At 39.4% G+C, this 14,942-nt stretch overlaps 1 protein-coding gene across 3 annotated transcripts in view; it reads left to right on the forward strand.

Moving 5' to 3' along the window:
* Window positions 1-5,627, forward strand: part of TBC1D8B (TBC1 domain family member 8B) — an 86,491-nt gene extending 80,864 nt beyond the window's left edge. For 2 of the 3 annotated variants that reach the window (XM_029241112.1, XM_029241113.1), the window contains 3 exons: window positions 606-662; window positions 2,019-2,116; window positions 3,935-5,627. In XM_029241112.1, the coding sequence (XP_029096945.1) occupies window positions 606-662; window positions 2,019-2,116; window positions 3,935-4,330 (551 nt within the window). In that variant the 3' untranslated portion in view covers window positions 4,331-5,627. Of the gene's footprint in view, window positions 1-605; window positions 663-2,018; window positions 2,117-3,934 lie in introns of those variants that run through there. The other variant, XR_003796433.1, reaches the window with a different exon arrangement.
* The last annotated feature ends 9,315 nt before the right edge of the window (window positions 5,628-14,942 follow it).

Here is a 14,942-nt window from a genome sequence, read left to right on the forward strand (position 1 = left end):
GTTTTCAATGAGGTTTTACCACAATCAGGACTAGTAGCTGAGTCTTTTGACTTCCGGTGTGTGTTTTTTTTTCCCTAATAAAAGAAGTAATACAATTTAATTCGAAGAAAATCACAAGGAAGAAAATACCACATACCACCCAGAAATAAATACTTAACATTTGGTATACTTCCTTCTAAGATTTTTGTTTGTTTGTTTTTTGCGGTACGCGGGCCTCTCACTGTTGCGGCCTCTCCCGTTGCGGAGCACAGGCTCCGGACGCACAGGCTCAGCGGCCATGGCTCATGGGCCCAGCCGCTCCGTGGCATGTGGGATCTTCCCGGACTGGGGCACGAACCCGTGTCCTCTGCATCGGCAGGTGGACTCCCAACCACTGCGCCACCAGGGAAGCCCTGAGATTTTGTATATGGATTTTTCCCCAGTGTTCTTTTTAAAGTTCTTGAATACTTTGCCATCTAATGATAGGAGGTCAGGTTAGCTATAATTGGTTTGATGAATTGAAGAACATAAAGTGTGCTTATAAGTCTTTATATAAAATATTATTTTACTTTCAAAAGCTATTTGTTAAATATTTTACAAAATGCAATTGTCCTCTTTTCCTCTAGTTTCCAAGCCTGCAAAGGAGAAGGAAGCAGAGTCAGCAAAAAACAGCCCTGAAAAAGGTATATGATCTAGGAGTATCATTTAGTTTAAATTATTGTTTTTGTAAATAGGGTTAACTACACAAAGGGGAAACGTGGATTCCTTTTAAAGTCTATTGATTGATTTGTCCTGAGAGCTTTTTCAGTTCCTTTGTTTTAGTTTAACAATTTCTTGTTCTTCTCTTGATACTTAAGTCTCAGAAGTTATAGAAAATACAACTGTAAATGACCTGTATTTATTTAATTTTATTATTTGAAAATATTAATTTTAATTACATAAGTAATAGATAATCCTTATAAAAGGAATCTAAGTGGTACAGAAATCCTCATACCCTCACCCAACCCCACCCTGAAGTAAATGTGAAAACATTTTGGTCTGTATTCTTTCCAGACCTGTTTCGATGTATAAACAAATATAGACATCTCTCTTTTAAAAAAGAAACATTTCATAAATATTGTTGTACAATTTGCTTTTTTGATTTTGTAGTATATCATGGACATCTTTTCATGTCAGTACATTTGGATCTGTCTTATTCCTTTTAATGGGTGCAGAGTATTCCACTGTTTGGTTGTACCATCATTTATTTCAGTAACTAGCTCAATATTGATGAACATTTAGGTTGTTTCCAATTAATTATATTGCAAACTATTCTCCAACAAACATTTTTATACTTACATTTTATAATACTTTTGCACATATTTCTTTAGGATAGGATAAATTCATAGAGGTATGAGAATGCTGGATAACAAAGAATATGTACATTTAATATTTTGATAGAGGTTGTCAAATTGTTCTCCAAAGGTCCATCATTCTTTTTATGTTTTTGAGTAACATTTAGTTAAAAAATAATTGCTGAAGATCTGCTTAAATATGATAACTTTGCCAGGTTGTTCAGTATATCCTAGTTTTCTAAGAGATCTAAATAATTATTAATAAAGTCCCATTAATATCATTGTGATTAAACTCTTCAAAGGAATGAATGAATAAGTACTGTTTTGAATTTTTGAAAAAGACTCACCATAGTATGCTATGGTAACTGCATGCTAAGAACATCATATAGAAGCTATTTTAAACTTAGTGGTATGCATGAGAACATCTACATGAAATTTACATCATGTACTGTTTAATCTAAAAGGCATCCTTCTTCCTCTAGTCCCCAACCTTTCCAAAGTAAAAGTTTTAGTTTAACGGAAGTGGAGAATGTATTTTGAGAGCCAGTGAGTGAAATAAAAAGTATAGTCAGATCAATTTCTGGAGTAAAAAGTGTGGAATCTTATATCTCAATGAAATATCTTTCGATCAAAATTGTTCTTTTGGGGATTTGGGAAAATATAATGGGCTGTTCATTATGAAATGGTTTTATTCCCCTCATTGAGGAAAAGAAAAAGTTGACATTCAAGCATATCTAAGTCAATGGCAAGATGAGCTTTTGAAAAAAGAAGAAAACATTAAGGATTTACCAAGAATGAATCAGGTATAGTATTTTCAAAGAAAAATTCTGGTTTACTTGTGTGTTTTTGTATAAATGAATGTGGGTGTATCCAAATCTAAAATAGCTAACATGCTATTACAAAAATAAATAATCTATGCATCATCTCTGTAAGTTTCAAATGAGTATAGAAGAGTGGGAGTAAATTTTTAAATGATTTTCTACTGTAAACATTTAAATGCATCTAGAGTTTCATTACAGTCCTCTGCTGTGACATTTGTACCTATAGAAAAGATGTGTGTATAACATATATTTCAGTGTTTTTTATTTCCCGCTTTATTAGAAATGTTCACTTATTCAGTAAACATTTCTTAGTGCCTACTAGATGACATGCCCAATGCTAGGTAGTGGGAATAATAATTAAAATAGGTCACACCCTAGTTCCTAATCATCTTAAACCTGCTCAGACAGTATTAATGACTACTATTGACACAATTCTATTTTTTTTTTGCGATACGCGGGCCTCTCACTGTCGTGGCCTCTCCCGTTGCTGTGCACAGGCTCCGGACGCGCAGGCTTCAGCGGCCATGGCTCACGGGCCCAGCTGCGCCGCGGCATGTGGGATCTTCCTGGACCGGGGCACGAACCCGTGTCCCCTGCATCAGCAGGCGGACTTTCAACCACTGCGCCACCAGGGAAGCCCTATTGACACAATTCTAAATCCATCTCTTTCTTACACACTATTCAGTCATTATATGTTCTTATATTTTTTTAATTAAAATCTGTTGGTATAGGGACTTCCCTGGCAGTCCAGTGGTTAAGACTCTGCGTTCCCAGTGCAGGGGGCACAGGTTTGATCCCTGATCGGGGAACTAAGATCCCGCATGCCACACGGCGTGGCCAAAAAATAAATTAAAAAAAATTTTTTAATCTTTTGGTATAGATACTGAGGATTCCCAGAACTTTACCAAAATGAGAAATATGAAATAGCGTAGTTTTTCTCAGTGGACTAGGTAATTTGATAGTTAAATAAGTACTTTTTAAAATTAACCATGATATATTTATTCTAAATTTTTAATAAATAAACAGTATTACAGACTAAGAAAGAAAGAGAAATAAAACTTAAAGTATGGTACAATACATTTTTATGAAGTTTATCTTTTTTATTTGCTTTTTATTTACATATAAACTTTTCTGGTAGCATGATTGACTTATAGGACTTTTGTGTTGGAATAGTTTCTTTTTTAATTGACAAACATCTTCTAGGAATGTCTATGGATTATCTAGAGGCAATTAGCGGACAATCCAGGTTATTTCTTTACTTGGGCCCCACCTTAGCCTTTAAAGAGAAACATGTCCAAATGGGCTCCTTAGAGCTACCTTGTACTACTAGATAGGTCCCAAAACATTCTTCCTTATATTTAAGTCATCCTAGTTGAGCTGCCTACTCTAGCCCTTTGGGGAGATCAAGGGGAACTCATTCTTAATCTGTTCATTAAGATTGGTTAATGAATGAATGATTTACATGTAAGGAAATATGGGACTTTGCCTAATTAAAAGTACCACCTAACATTGATGGAATGCTGGCAGATACTGTCCAAGAATTATTGTATATATAATATATGTATATAATTTACTGTTATTAGGCAACAGATGAGAAGTCTTAAGTGGAATTTTCTTTCGTGGTTCATACCCATCTTTCTAGAATCAAGATTTGTCTGTGGATTAATCATCAGTTCTTATCACTTCTGTGGTGAAGGTTACATGGTACAAATTCTAAATAGAAGACTATTCACTTCTAAGTTCTCCTGATATTTGCTAAGTCTGATATCAAATGTGATATTTCTAACTTGTGTCTTCTAGTCACAATTTATTCAGTTTTCAAAGACACTATATAACTTATTTCACGGGGACCCTGAAGAAGAGTCATTATATCAAGCCATTGCGGTTGTAACCAGCCTTTTGCTCAGGATGGAAGAAGTTGGAAGGAAACTCCATAACCCTGCGTCATCAACCAAAGGATTGTCTGGTGCAGTCTGTGCTTCTGGAGGACCCAGTGAGGGGCAAACAGAGAGCCACTTAGAGAAAGATCCCTCCTCTCTCAGGGAGGAACCTCAGTGGTCATTTGCATTTGAACAGATTCTCGCCTCTTTGTTGAATGAACCAGCATTGGTGAAGTTTTTTGAGAAATCCATAGATCTAAAAGCCAAACTAGAAAATGCAAAAACCTCTCAGTTAAGTTCTAGAACCAGGAAGTAAATCTTTTAACAGGAATTGCTTATTATAGACATTTACCAAGATTCTCATAGGTGTCAGCTTGATTTCTAGGAGTAGGGATCAGGGATTTTCTTGTTACCAATGTATTTGAAGGTGAAAAAGAAGATATTTGGAAGCACAATGATTCATTCCTTTGTGGTGTTATCTAATTTTGATATTCTCTAATACAAATATACTTTTTATATTTCACAAGGTATGCAATATCAGGGGGAGTATGCTAAATGCTAAATTTTACCACCAGAGGGCACCACCATATCACTTTTAGCAAGGAAATTACTAGTTTGTGCTGCTATTTACATATGAATTACTGATGATTTTTGAAAATGTGGTGTTATGTTTGAGTGTTAGTGATGCTGACACATCATATTGATAAATCCTACTTTCCAAATTGCCTCAGTCCTATTAGAATGCTTTAGAAAAGCAGGCTCTTAGATCTGTAGCCTTAATTATCTAGAAGATTACCATATGGGAACCTCATTTTCACGTTATCTAACTGAAATAATATTAACTTTTTAAAGTTAATCTCATTCAGTCTTCTAATAATAAATGGCTTTTTAATGAATTCTATCTTCTCCCTACCTGAGCAGTTCAGAAGCTGCTGACACACTTGTGGCTCTGTTACTGATAAAAATAAAGAACTCAAAACTCTGGGCCGATACAAGGAAAAACGATTTTGGATTTGGATTTGAGCTGGTTAAAGCCAGCCAATGCAGAAGGGTTAATAAACAGTACAATTAACTGTGTACAGGTCTCTCATTAGACCGAGAAATTACTTGAAATTCCAAGCACTGCTCTTTGTGGCATTTGTCTCAGAGTAGCTTGAGACTGCTTTGGTTCTAGTTTTAGATTTTGGATTTTCACCAGTCATATTTTAAGTTACATTAGATAGACTGAATTATTGTATTAGTCTGGCAAGTTCGTAAAGTATATATTTTTATTGTGCTTCACTTTATTGCGCTTCATAGATACTACATTTTTTTGTTTTTTGTTTTTTGGGTTTTTTTGGCTGCTGCAGCTTGCAGGATTTTAGTTGCCTGCAGGGATTGAACCCAGGCCCTCGGCAGTGAAAGCGCAGAGTCCTAACCACTGGGCTGCCAGGGAATTCCCACAGATACTACAGTTTTACTGAAAATGAAGGCTTGTGGCAACCCTGCGTTGAGCAAGTCTATCAGTGCCATTTTTCCAACAACATTTGCTCACTTTGCATCTCTGTGTCACATTTTGGTAATTCTCGCAATATTTGGAACTTTTTCATTATTGTTATGTTTGTCATGGTGATCTGTGGTCTTTTTTTTTTTTCCTTGTGGGATTTTTTTTATTATTATTCAAACAGAAAGTCACAAAAATTATAATCATCCTCATCAGTTCACTCAGTCCCATGTAATTAATTTTTTTTTCATCTTGATCTTTTGTTAGCACTTTTATGAATTCATCAGTTTTCCACTAGAGTTCTGAAAATGCTTATTCATTCAGTTCAGCAGTATACTCAGTTACCAGAAACCTGTACCTGTCAGAGTCTTTTCCATGAATTCCTTGAAGATGAAACCCTTTTATAGGAACATTTTTGCAAAAGCATCAGAGTGCACCCATTTACTGTCTGTAAATGACAAAAGAGTTAAATGATCAGTGATCTTTGATGTTACTAATAGGACTCACTGAAGGCCTAGGTGATGGTTAGCATTTTTTAGCAATAAAATGTTTAATTAAAGTATGTACATCATTATTTTAGACATAATGCTATTGCACACTTAATAGACTACACTATAGTGTAAACGTAAGTTTTGTACGCCCTGGGAAAACAAAAAATTCATGTGACTCGCTTTATTGCAATATTTGCTTTCATCGAAGTGATCTGGAACCAAACCTGCAACATCCAAGGTATGCCTGTACTTGTGCGTAATGATTGTTAAGATAATGTATAGAATTTTGGCATCTATCTAAAAAGTTGTAATCTATTTGATTTAGATGTATAATTTCTATATACTTTATGCTGCTTATATTTCAGTCATTACAATGAAAGTTCATTTAGAGATAATGGGCTTTGTTAGCACTTTAAAGAAAAAAAACACACCTATCCAATCTTCTGTGCTGTTTCTGATAAGAACAATTTATTAATCAGTTGATTTAGGAAATTGTGGGGAGAAGTCATCCACTGGAGCTTCTTTCTTCACAAAAGACTTTGGTTTTAAGCCTTTTGACTTTTCAGATTTGAAACAATGAAAGGGCAGATATCCTTTAGGACAACCCAAGAAGTCTCCCTTTCTGGAAAAGAATTGGGATAGTCAGCCTTTGGCAAGAATCCACTGTGAAAGAAGCCTAACACAGAGGGCTTCATCACCACAGGATATGTTATTTTCAGAGATATTCAAGAATTTTCAAGTTGACCCTTTGAAAATTTTGTAAATTGAGCTTGGCCAAACACTTACTAGTAGTGTCTTGAAAATTATTTTGTCAACTTTGTCTTCTCAAGGAAATTACCACTTAAAGAGATGGTTGGTAAATAAACATCTGTGCCTTTTCTCAGAAATTATTTGCCTGAAACATGTCCAAATTTTAGAGTTTAGTTAATAGTTTATATGTGAACTATCACACATCTGCTATTAAGCAATGATTGTTAAATTACACTACAGTAGCCCTATAAAGACACAAGGCTCTATGCTTATATACAAAGGCACTATTGCACATACTTTGTTGAACATTTTGTCAATTGTATTTACAAAAAAGATACTTTCTTAAGAACATATGTTATTAATATTTGGTGATTTTTAAATCAGAATATTGAAGATTACTTAGTATTGTATTTTAGCCTAGATTAATTAAAATTGAATACCTAAAGATTTCTGAATTGCAGAAAGATTATAAATGCAAGTTAAAAAGACGAACATTTATTTTCTGAGTCTGCAGGAGACATAAGCTGAACACATAGTTTTGTAGTTGCTATCTTGTTAAGCAAATGGGTTGTTCTTAATGTTTAAAATTTTATGTAGTTGTGTCACACTGAACTAGTGCATTATACCTTATGCATTAAATTGTTAAGGTGGCTTTACTGGTCTTTATAAAAAAATGTTAAAAATCTGTTAAATAAATATGAAGAATGGCTTACTTAAAGATCTTACTATTATTTATTATGATGTACTTTTATACTTAACTCAGTTATCACTTGAGGACTTCCCTCCTATATTAGTTAAGTTTCAGTTGCAGAGAACAGAGTTAATTCTCATTAGTTTAGGCAGGAAAAGATTTATTACCAGATATTAAGTGGCTTACAGAATTATCCAGAGGACTGACTCTAAATTGAGCTTTCAAGAACAATTTCCAAGACTATACCACAGAACCAGGCCACCAAGGGAGTTGCTAATTGTTCTGCTGTTAGGAAACTGCTACTTCCTACTCCATGATGAAAAGCCAGCACTACAGCTGCTACTTCCAGAACCACGCTCCACCTGCTATGATTTGTACCAGCAAAATGGATGCCAAGCATCCTGCCTCTCAGCACCCACAAGCTAGTGACTAAATTGCAATAGAACAACCAAACATCTGAACAACCATGTTTACCAGCAGAAATGGCAAAAACTTAGTCTCCACCTTCCTTCTGCCATTTAAGTCTCACGAGTGTGCATCTCATTGGCCTGTAATATCTCCAGAATTTTAGTTGCAAGGGAATCTGGGAAATGTACTCTTAGCTTTTTAGCCCCTGCAGTACAGGAAGGCACACTAAGAGGCTGGAATGGACATCGAGCACTATATTTGCCTTCTCTTGCTGTGTAACAAATTATCACAACACACATTATCTCACCATTTCAATGCGTCAGGCCTCTGGGCTCAGCTTAGCTGGGTCCTCTGCTTAGGATCTCATAAGGCTGCAAAACCAAGGTGTCAGCCAAGCTGGTTCTCATGTAGAGGCTTAACTGGGGAAGAATCCACTTCCAAGCTCACTCAGGCTATTGACAGAAATCATTTCCATATGGTTATAGGTCTGGAGGCCCCAGCTTCTTGTAGGTGGTCTCCTGGAGGCCACCCTCAGCTCCTAGAGGCTTTACTCAGCTCCCAGCAACTGCCCTCAACTTCTTCAGGCTGCCCAACCTTGCCATGTGGGCTGCCCTCAAATGGCCACTTACTTCATCAGTCTAGCAAGGAGAGTTTCTAAAGCAAGTCTGCTAGCAAGGTAGCGTCTTATATAATAAGAACCTCGGGGCAGGACAGGAATAATGACGCCGATGTAGAGAATGGACTTGAGGACACGGGGAGGGGGAAGGGTAAGCTGGGATGAAGTGAGAGAGTGGCATGGACATACATACACTACCAAATGTAAAATAGATAGCTAGTGGGAAGCAGCCGCATAGCACAGGGAGATCAGCTCCGTGCTTTGTGACCACCTAGAGGGGTGGGATAGGGAGGGTGGGAGGGAGCGAGACGCAAGAGGGAAGAGATATGGGAACATATGTATATGTATAGCTGATTCACTTTGTTATAAAGCAGAAACTAACACACCATTGTAAAGCAATTGTACTCCAATAAAGATGTAAAAAAAATAATAATATAGTCTCACAGTAGTGACATATCCCCTTTGCCATATTCTGTTGGTTAAAGGCAAGTCACAGGTCCCATGCACTTTCAAGGGGGGAGGATTACACAGGGCATGAGCATCAGGAGGCAGGGGTTATAGGGGGTGCGTTGTAGAGTCTGTCCACCACAAGCATCTATGTTATTCACCTCTTTTCCCACGCAGCACACCCTTCTTCCCATACTTCTACATAAGAACTAATAGCATCAGTGGTATGCTGCTGCCTGTCATAACATAAATCTCCCTCATACCAACAAAAATGCACTAATCTCTCCTAAGGGAAAATCCAAGTTTCTGTTGGTCACTTGGATCCATCGATGGGTAATGTCCACTCCTCCTAATTCAGTCTCAGTCCCATCTTGATATCCTGTAACATGTGGACTACAAAAAGTTAACTACTATCAACTCACCTTATATAAAATAGTAGAGGAGAAGTAGGGAAATAAATTGATTACTCTATATAATTATGTACCTAAAAGATAAAGGCAGAAACTATGGGTAGCTACTGCAGTCCTCATTTCTGCAACTGGTCATCAGACCATAGTTGTGTTTTATTTATTTAAATTATACAATAAATTAACTACTTTTTGGTGTACAATTCTATGAATTTTTAAGGCAGGTATGTATTCCTGTGACCATCACCACAATTAGAATACAGAGCACAATTAGAATTCCCTCACCCCATAAAACTCCCTCATACGGTCCATCCCTTCATAGTCACCACTCTCTCCCCACCCCTAACAACCACTCATCAGTTTTCTGCCCAACATATAAAAGACCAGATGTTTGCTTTCCCAGAATCCCTGCCCCTTGCAGCCATGTGACCAAGGACTGGTTAATCAGATGCTTCTGCCTGAATCTCTCAATCTATAGCAAAGCAGGAGGAAAAGTGGAGAATACATTCTGGTGGCAGTGGTGGCATCTCCACATCAACACTCTGGTTCCGAAGTAGGACTTAAGGTGCTTGTGGATGCCCAGACTTCATCCCCCCTTTTTTTGAGGGGGGAGCTTCTTAGTGCATCTTTGAGCCCCAACAGCTCAATAAAGTCTTTTTCTGCTTTTGCCAGCCAGAATCTATTTCATTGGCTATCTTAAGTAAGATTGATACATGTGACACCAGGAGCCCTGTAGCACTGAATCCCTCGAGGTCAGGTAAGCAAATTATCCTGGTAGCTACATTCCTGGGCTCCCAATCACTGGCAGAAGGGCATTTTATCCTTAATCTCACATTATACTGCAGCTTCCATTTCTGTCATCAGAACTATACCTTTTCCGCCATCCCAAAAGCACCAAGCAGTAGATTTCCTAGCCTCTAATTCTGTTTGTCTTCCTTTGAGGATAATGTCTTTTCTTTATGGCTGCTTTTAAGATCTTGGTGTTGCCAATGTTCTGCAGTTTCTTACGATTTATCTAGCTTTTAAAAAAGTCGTGTTTGGCATTAATTATTAAATTTTGATTATCAACTATCATTCTCCAAGACCTGCATACCTTTTGCACAGGCCAAACAGGCAAGTTAAATGAGGATGTACTAGAAACCACCTCCCACCGCACATACACACACACATCCTTCAAATCTTTGGTGGGCACTCATCTGTGTGATTTCCCCAGGGATACAGTATTAACAGATACAGTGAATTCTACCTGGCCCTTCCTACCATAAATAGCCCTTATTACACCGGTCAGGGAGCAAAAGTGGTAGGTCTGCCAGTGGCTGGGTATTGCTATTTCAAATATTCATTCATAAACTAAGAACCATATGATGTACTTGCAGATCCACTGGACCCACTGTAGATGGATTCAGGGTAAAATTATATTTCTTAACTCCATGAGCCCTGACTCCAACCAATGGATGACCGTTGTGTTCTAAACTCTCCCGCTGCCCCCAACACTGGTCCTGGATGAATGTGAACTCATAGTCAGTGTCCAAAAGACTGAGAAGTATGAGTGTTTCCAGTTGCCCAGTGCATGGCTACCCTGGTAAATGACCACAGGCCCCTCTGGCTAGAAAGATAAAGGAAATCTAGGAAGAAAATCTACAACACATGCTTATGGTATTGCTGAGTCCTTCCTCAAGGGTACCTGGCTTTCCCTTCCAGGGCCTCTGGGTTCCAGGGCCTCTGGGTGTGTGAACTGACTTATATCTGCAAATAGGTGAGACTCATATCGAGCAGGACCCTGTGGGGCTCCTGGGCACACAAAAGCCTTCCTGTGTCCCCCATTTCTTGATTACAGGAAATAGGCTTCATTCGGCCTCCATGACCTTCCCTGGGTTCCAGGGAGCAGGTTCAAACAGTTGCTAATCAGGGAAGGAAGGGGATGTGGAGACAAGGAAGGAACAGTCAAGAGAAACAATAGTGCAGCCTTGGGGCAGGGTCCTGGTTCCCCCTTGAGGGACATATATTACAATATCTTTGAGCTGTTTTGCAGATACTGAAACCCCAACCTAGTGGGAGAAGTTAATTGTATGCTGCCCACACGCACGTAGACCCCAGACCAGCTGGAACCAGAAGGTTGATGATGCTGACGACCACTTACTTCACCACCAACCAATCAGAAGCATGTCCACGAGCTGATCACGCCCTCTTTGAACCATTACTGTAAAACTTCTCAGTACCCCCTCCAGGTCGGGGGACACACAGTTTGAGGGCATTAGCCCGCTGTGGCCCCCTTTGCCTGGCAAAGCAATAAAGCTATTCTTTTCTGCTTCACCCAAAACTCTGTCCGAGATTTAATTCAGTGTCAGGGTACAGAGGCAGGATTCGGCTTCAAGAGGCCATGAATCTCCATCATAATAACTCAAATTAGATCTTTATTCACCAGAGAGAACTGTTTCGGCTACGCGGATCAAGTAGGAATTAGTAGGTTGCTCATCTATTTCCATCTAAAGTATCTGAAGAACAATTAGCCATTACTAAATTTCTCTGCAGGTCAGAAACATTCAGATTACTTCTCTGACCATGCTTCTGTCATGTTCACCATACTCACCCCATCTCTGGTCATTAAGTGCTGCTGCTTGTTCTTTGCTATTCTAAGATCCCATTATTCTCATTGAAATTAGCAAATTACTTTCAGTGGCAGCATCTCTCATCTCTGGCCTACTCAAGACTACCACGGTAGCATGTTCCAAGAGTGATAAGGCTCCTTTCATGAGTGTATTTTTCAATGTCTTGGGGAAGAGAACATCCCCTAGGTCCTATTGGGGGACACGGTTAGGATGTAGGTGAGTGGATCATATATCATAAATGTATTTCAATGTTTCTATTTCCTTAAGCCTTTGGAGAACTTCCTCTACATTATACCAAGGATATCTGGCATATCAACTTCATTTACTATGGGCTAATTTTCAGCCTTGGCTTCAACCAACCAAGCAAATAGAACCACTGCCAATTGGGCAAGCTAGTAATTGAATCCAGAACCTCTGGTGAGTATTCAGGTGTTGATATATTTGGTCCAATCTAAAATTACATTCCTTCCTCCAAGGTATAGTATCCTTAAAATACATTCCCACACATATCCTCCAAATTTCTGCCATTATAAGTTAGCAAAATTTTGCAATTTCCTCCTTCCAGTTCAGACTTATATTTGTATCCTTGGAGCATACTGTGTTCTAACTCTAGTTATAGGTCTGGAAGCCACGAGAGGTGGTAGGCATGGTACGTGAGGAAAATTGGCATTCCCTCGCAAGTAACCTGAGGGTGTTCAGGTAAGGCAGGACCAGCCTCATCAAACTAGGGATGCTTCTAGGGCAAAGAAGTCTCATTGATGAAGTACTTACAGTCATCTGAATTCACCCAAACATCCTCATTTCTATTCTAGGAGGTCTCATCTAGCCAAACGAATGCCCTTACTTTCCCAAAAGTGACACCTGGAAAGGCTGTGAGTTCAATGTATACTGCAATTCAAAAACCCATAGGATAAGACTCTAATTTTCAGCTATGTGAAGCCGAATCTGGCCTCTGTACCCCGACACTGAATTATTGGAGACAGAGTTTTGGGTAAAGTAGAAAAGAATAGCTTTATTGCTTTGCCAGGCAAAGGGGGCCACAAGGGGCTAATGCCCTCAAAACTGTCTGTCCTGACCTGGAGGGGGTAATGAGAAGTTTTATAGTAATGGTTCAAAGATGGCATGAGCAGCTCGTGGACATTCCTCTGATTGGTTGGTGGTCAGGTAAGTGGGAGTGAGCATCATCAACCTTCTGGTTCCAACCGGTCTGGGGTCTTTGTCAACAAGAGATAAGAGAATACAAACTTACTGTCCTCTGTTTCTTGAGCTGGGAATTTAAATCCTAAGATTGCCATTTTCTTTTTTTAAACCTCTACAGCACAGTTAGAAGTTATCCCACTCCATAGTTCTTGAGTTCATCATTAGTGCCCAAATAATCTGTAGTAGCAGCTACTTGGACCATCAAGCCTTGCGTTCAATAGGCACTTCATTGTAGATGCCCACCAGTGATGATTTGATTGGTTTGCCATTATGTGTCATGAACTACCAGTATCTCATCTTCTAATACTAACAGAATTATCACTGCTTTCAAATCCAATCAGGCTATCTAATCAATTCCAGTTCTGCATTTTATTTTCTTTTTCTTTAAATAAATTTTTATTTATTTATTGGCTGTGTTGGGTCTTTGTTGCTGCACACAGGCTTTCTCTAGTTGCGGCGAGCGGGGGCTACTCTTCGTTACGGTGCGCGGACTTCTCATTGTGGTGGCTTCTCTTGTTGCCGAGCACGGGCTCTAGATGCGTGGGCTTCAGTAGTTGTGGCTCGCAGGCTCTAGGGTGCAGGCGCAGTAGTTGTGGCGCACGGGCCTAGTTGCTCTGCAGCATGTGGGATCTTCCTGGACCAGGGCTCGAACCATTGTCCCCTGCATTGGCAGGCAAATTCTTAACTACTGCGCCACCAGGGAAATCCCCCCATTTTCTTGAAACACTATCGCCTCTGAGCACTCCTGGTACTACATCCTTCATTGGTCATGGTTCAGTTTCAGAGAGCAGAAGCCACTCTAGCTAGTTTAAAGAGGAAGCAATTTATTACAGGGTATCAATAGGTATAGAATTATATTTAGGAGGGCTGAAGAAACAGATGCTATGTTGAGCCTTCAAGAATGACTCTTGGGACTTCCTTGGTGGCACAGTGGTTAAGAATCCTCCTGCCAATGCAGGGGACACGGGTTCGAGCCCTAGTCCGGGAAGATCCCACATGCCGCGGAGTAACTAGGCCCATGCGCCACAACTACTGAGCCTGCGTGCCACAACTACTGAGTCCGCGTGCCACTACTACTGAAGCCAGTGCACCTGGAGCCCGTGCTCCGCAACAAGAGAAGCCATGGCAATGAGAAGCCCGTGCACCACGACAAAGAGTAGCCCCCGCTCGCCGCAACTAGAGAAAACCCGAGTGCAGCAACAAAGACCCAACACAGCCAAAAATAAATAAATAAATTTAAAAAATGATTCTCAAGGCCACATCACAAAACCAAGCCATCAAAGAGTGCTGCTATCTCTCCATACAGTCAAGAAATTTCTGGCTCCAGAGCCATGTCACTATTGCCACAATCTGGAAGCCATGACTACTGCCACCAGCTCCAGAAACATGCCACATATAGTACAACCTGCACCAGCAAAATGGGTGCAACATGCACTGCCTCTTGACTCCCATGTATTTAATGACTGGACCGTGGGACTTCTGCTAACCCTCCTGCAGAATAACTAAACATCTCAACCGCTATGCTTGGCAGCAGAAATGAAGCAAAAGCCGTGTTACACCTTCCAAATCTCATGCCTGTGCATCTGATTAGCTGCACCTAAATCATATTCAGAATCTCAGCTGCAAGGAAATCTGGAAAGTGTGTATTTGTGAGTGTGTGTGTCTTTATATACTTTCTATCAACTGCATGACACACTAGGATGAGGGTAGAATGGAGTTGAATACCAAGCTACCATATCTACCTCATCAAAGATTTGGTATATTTGCCTTGAACCCCAATTCCAAGATCACAGGAAATCCAGAGTTCTTTCTGTGATTTTGTCTCT

This window comes from Monodon monoceros, unplaced genomic scaffold (genome assembly GCF_005190385.1).
Source record: "Monodon monoceros isolate NGI ecotype Baffin Bay Population unplaced genomic scaffold, NGI_Narwhal_1 Super_Scaffold_22, whole genome shotgun sequence".
Classification (NCBI taxonomy): domain Eukaryota; kingdom Metazoa; phylum Chordata; class Mammalia; order Artiodactyla; family Monodontidae; genus Monodon; species Monodon monoceros.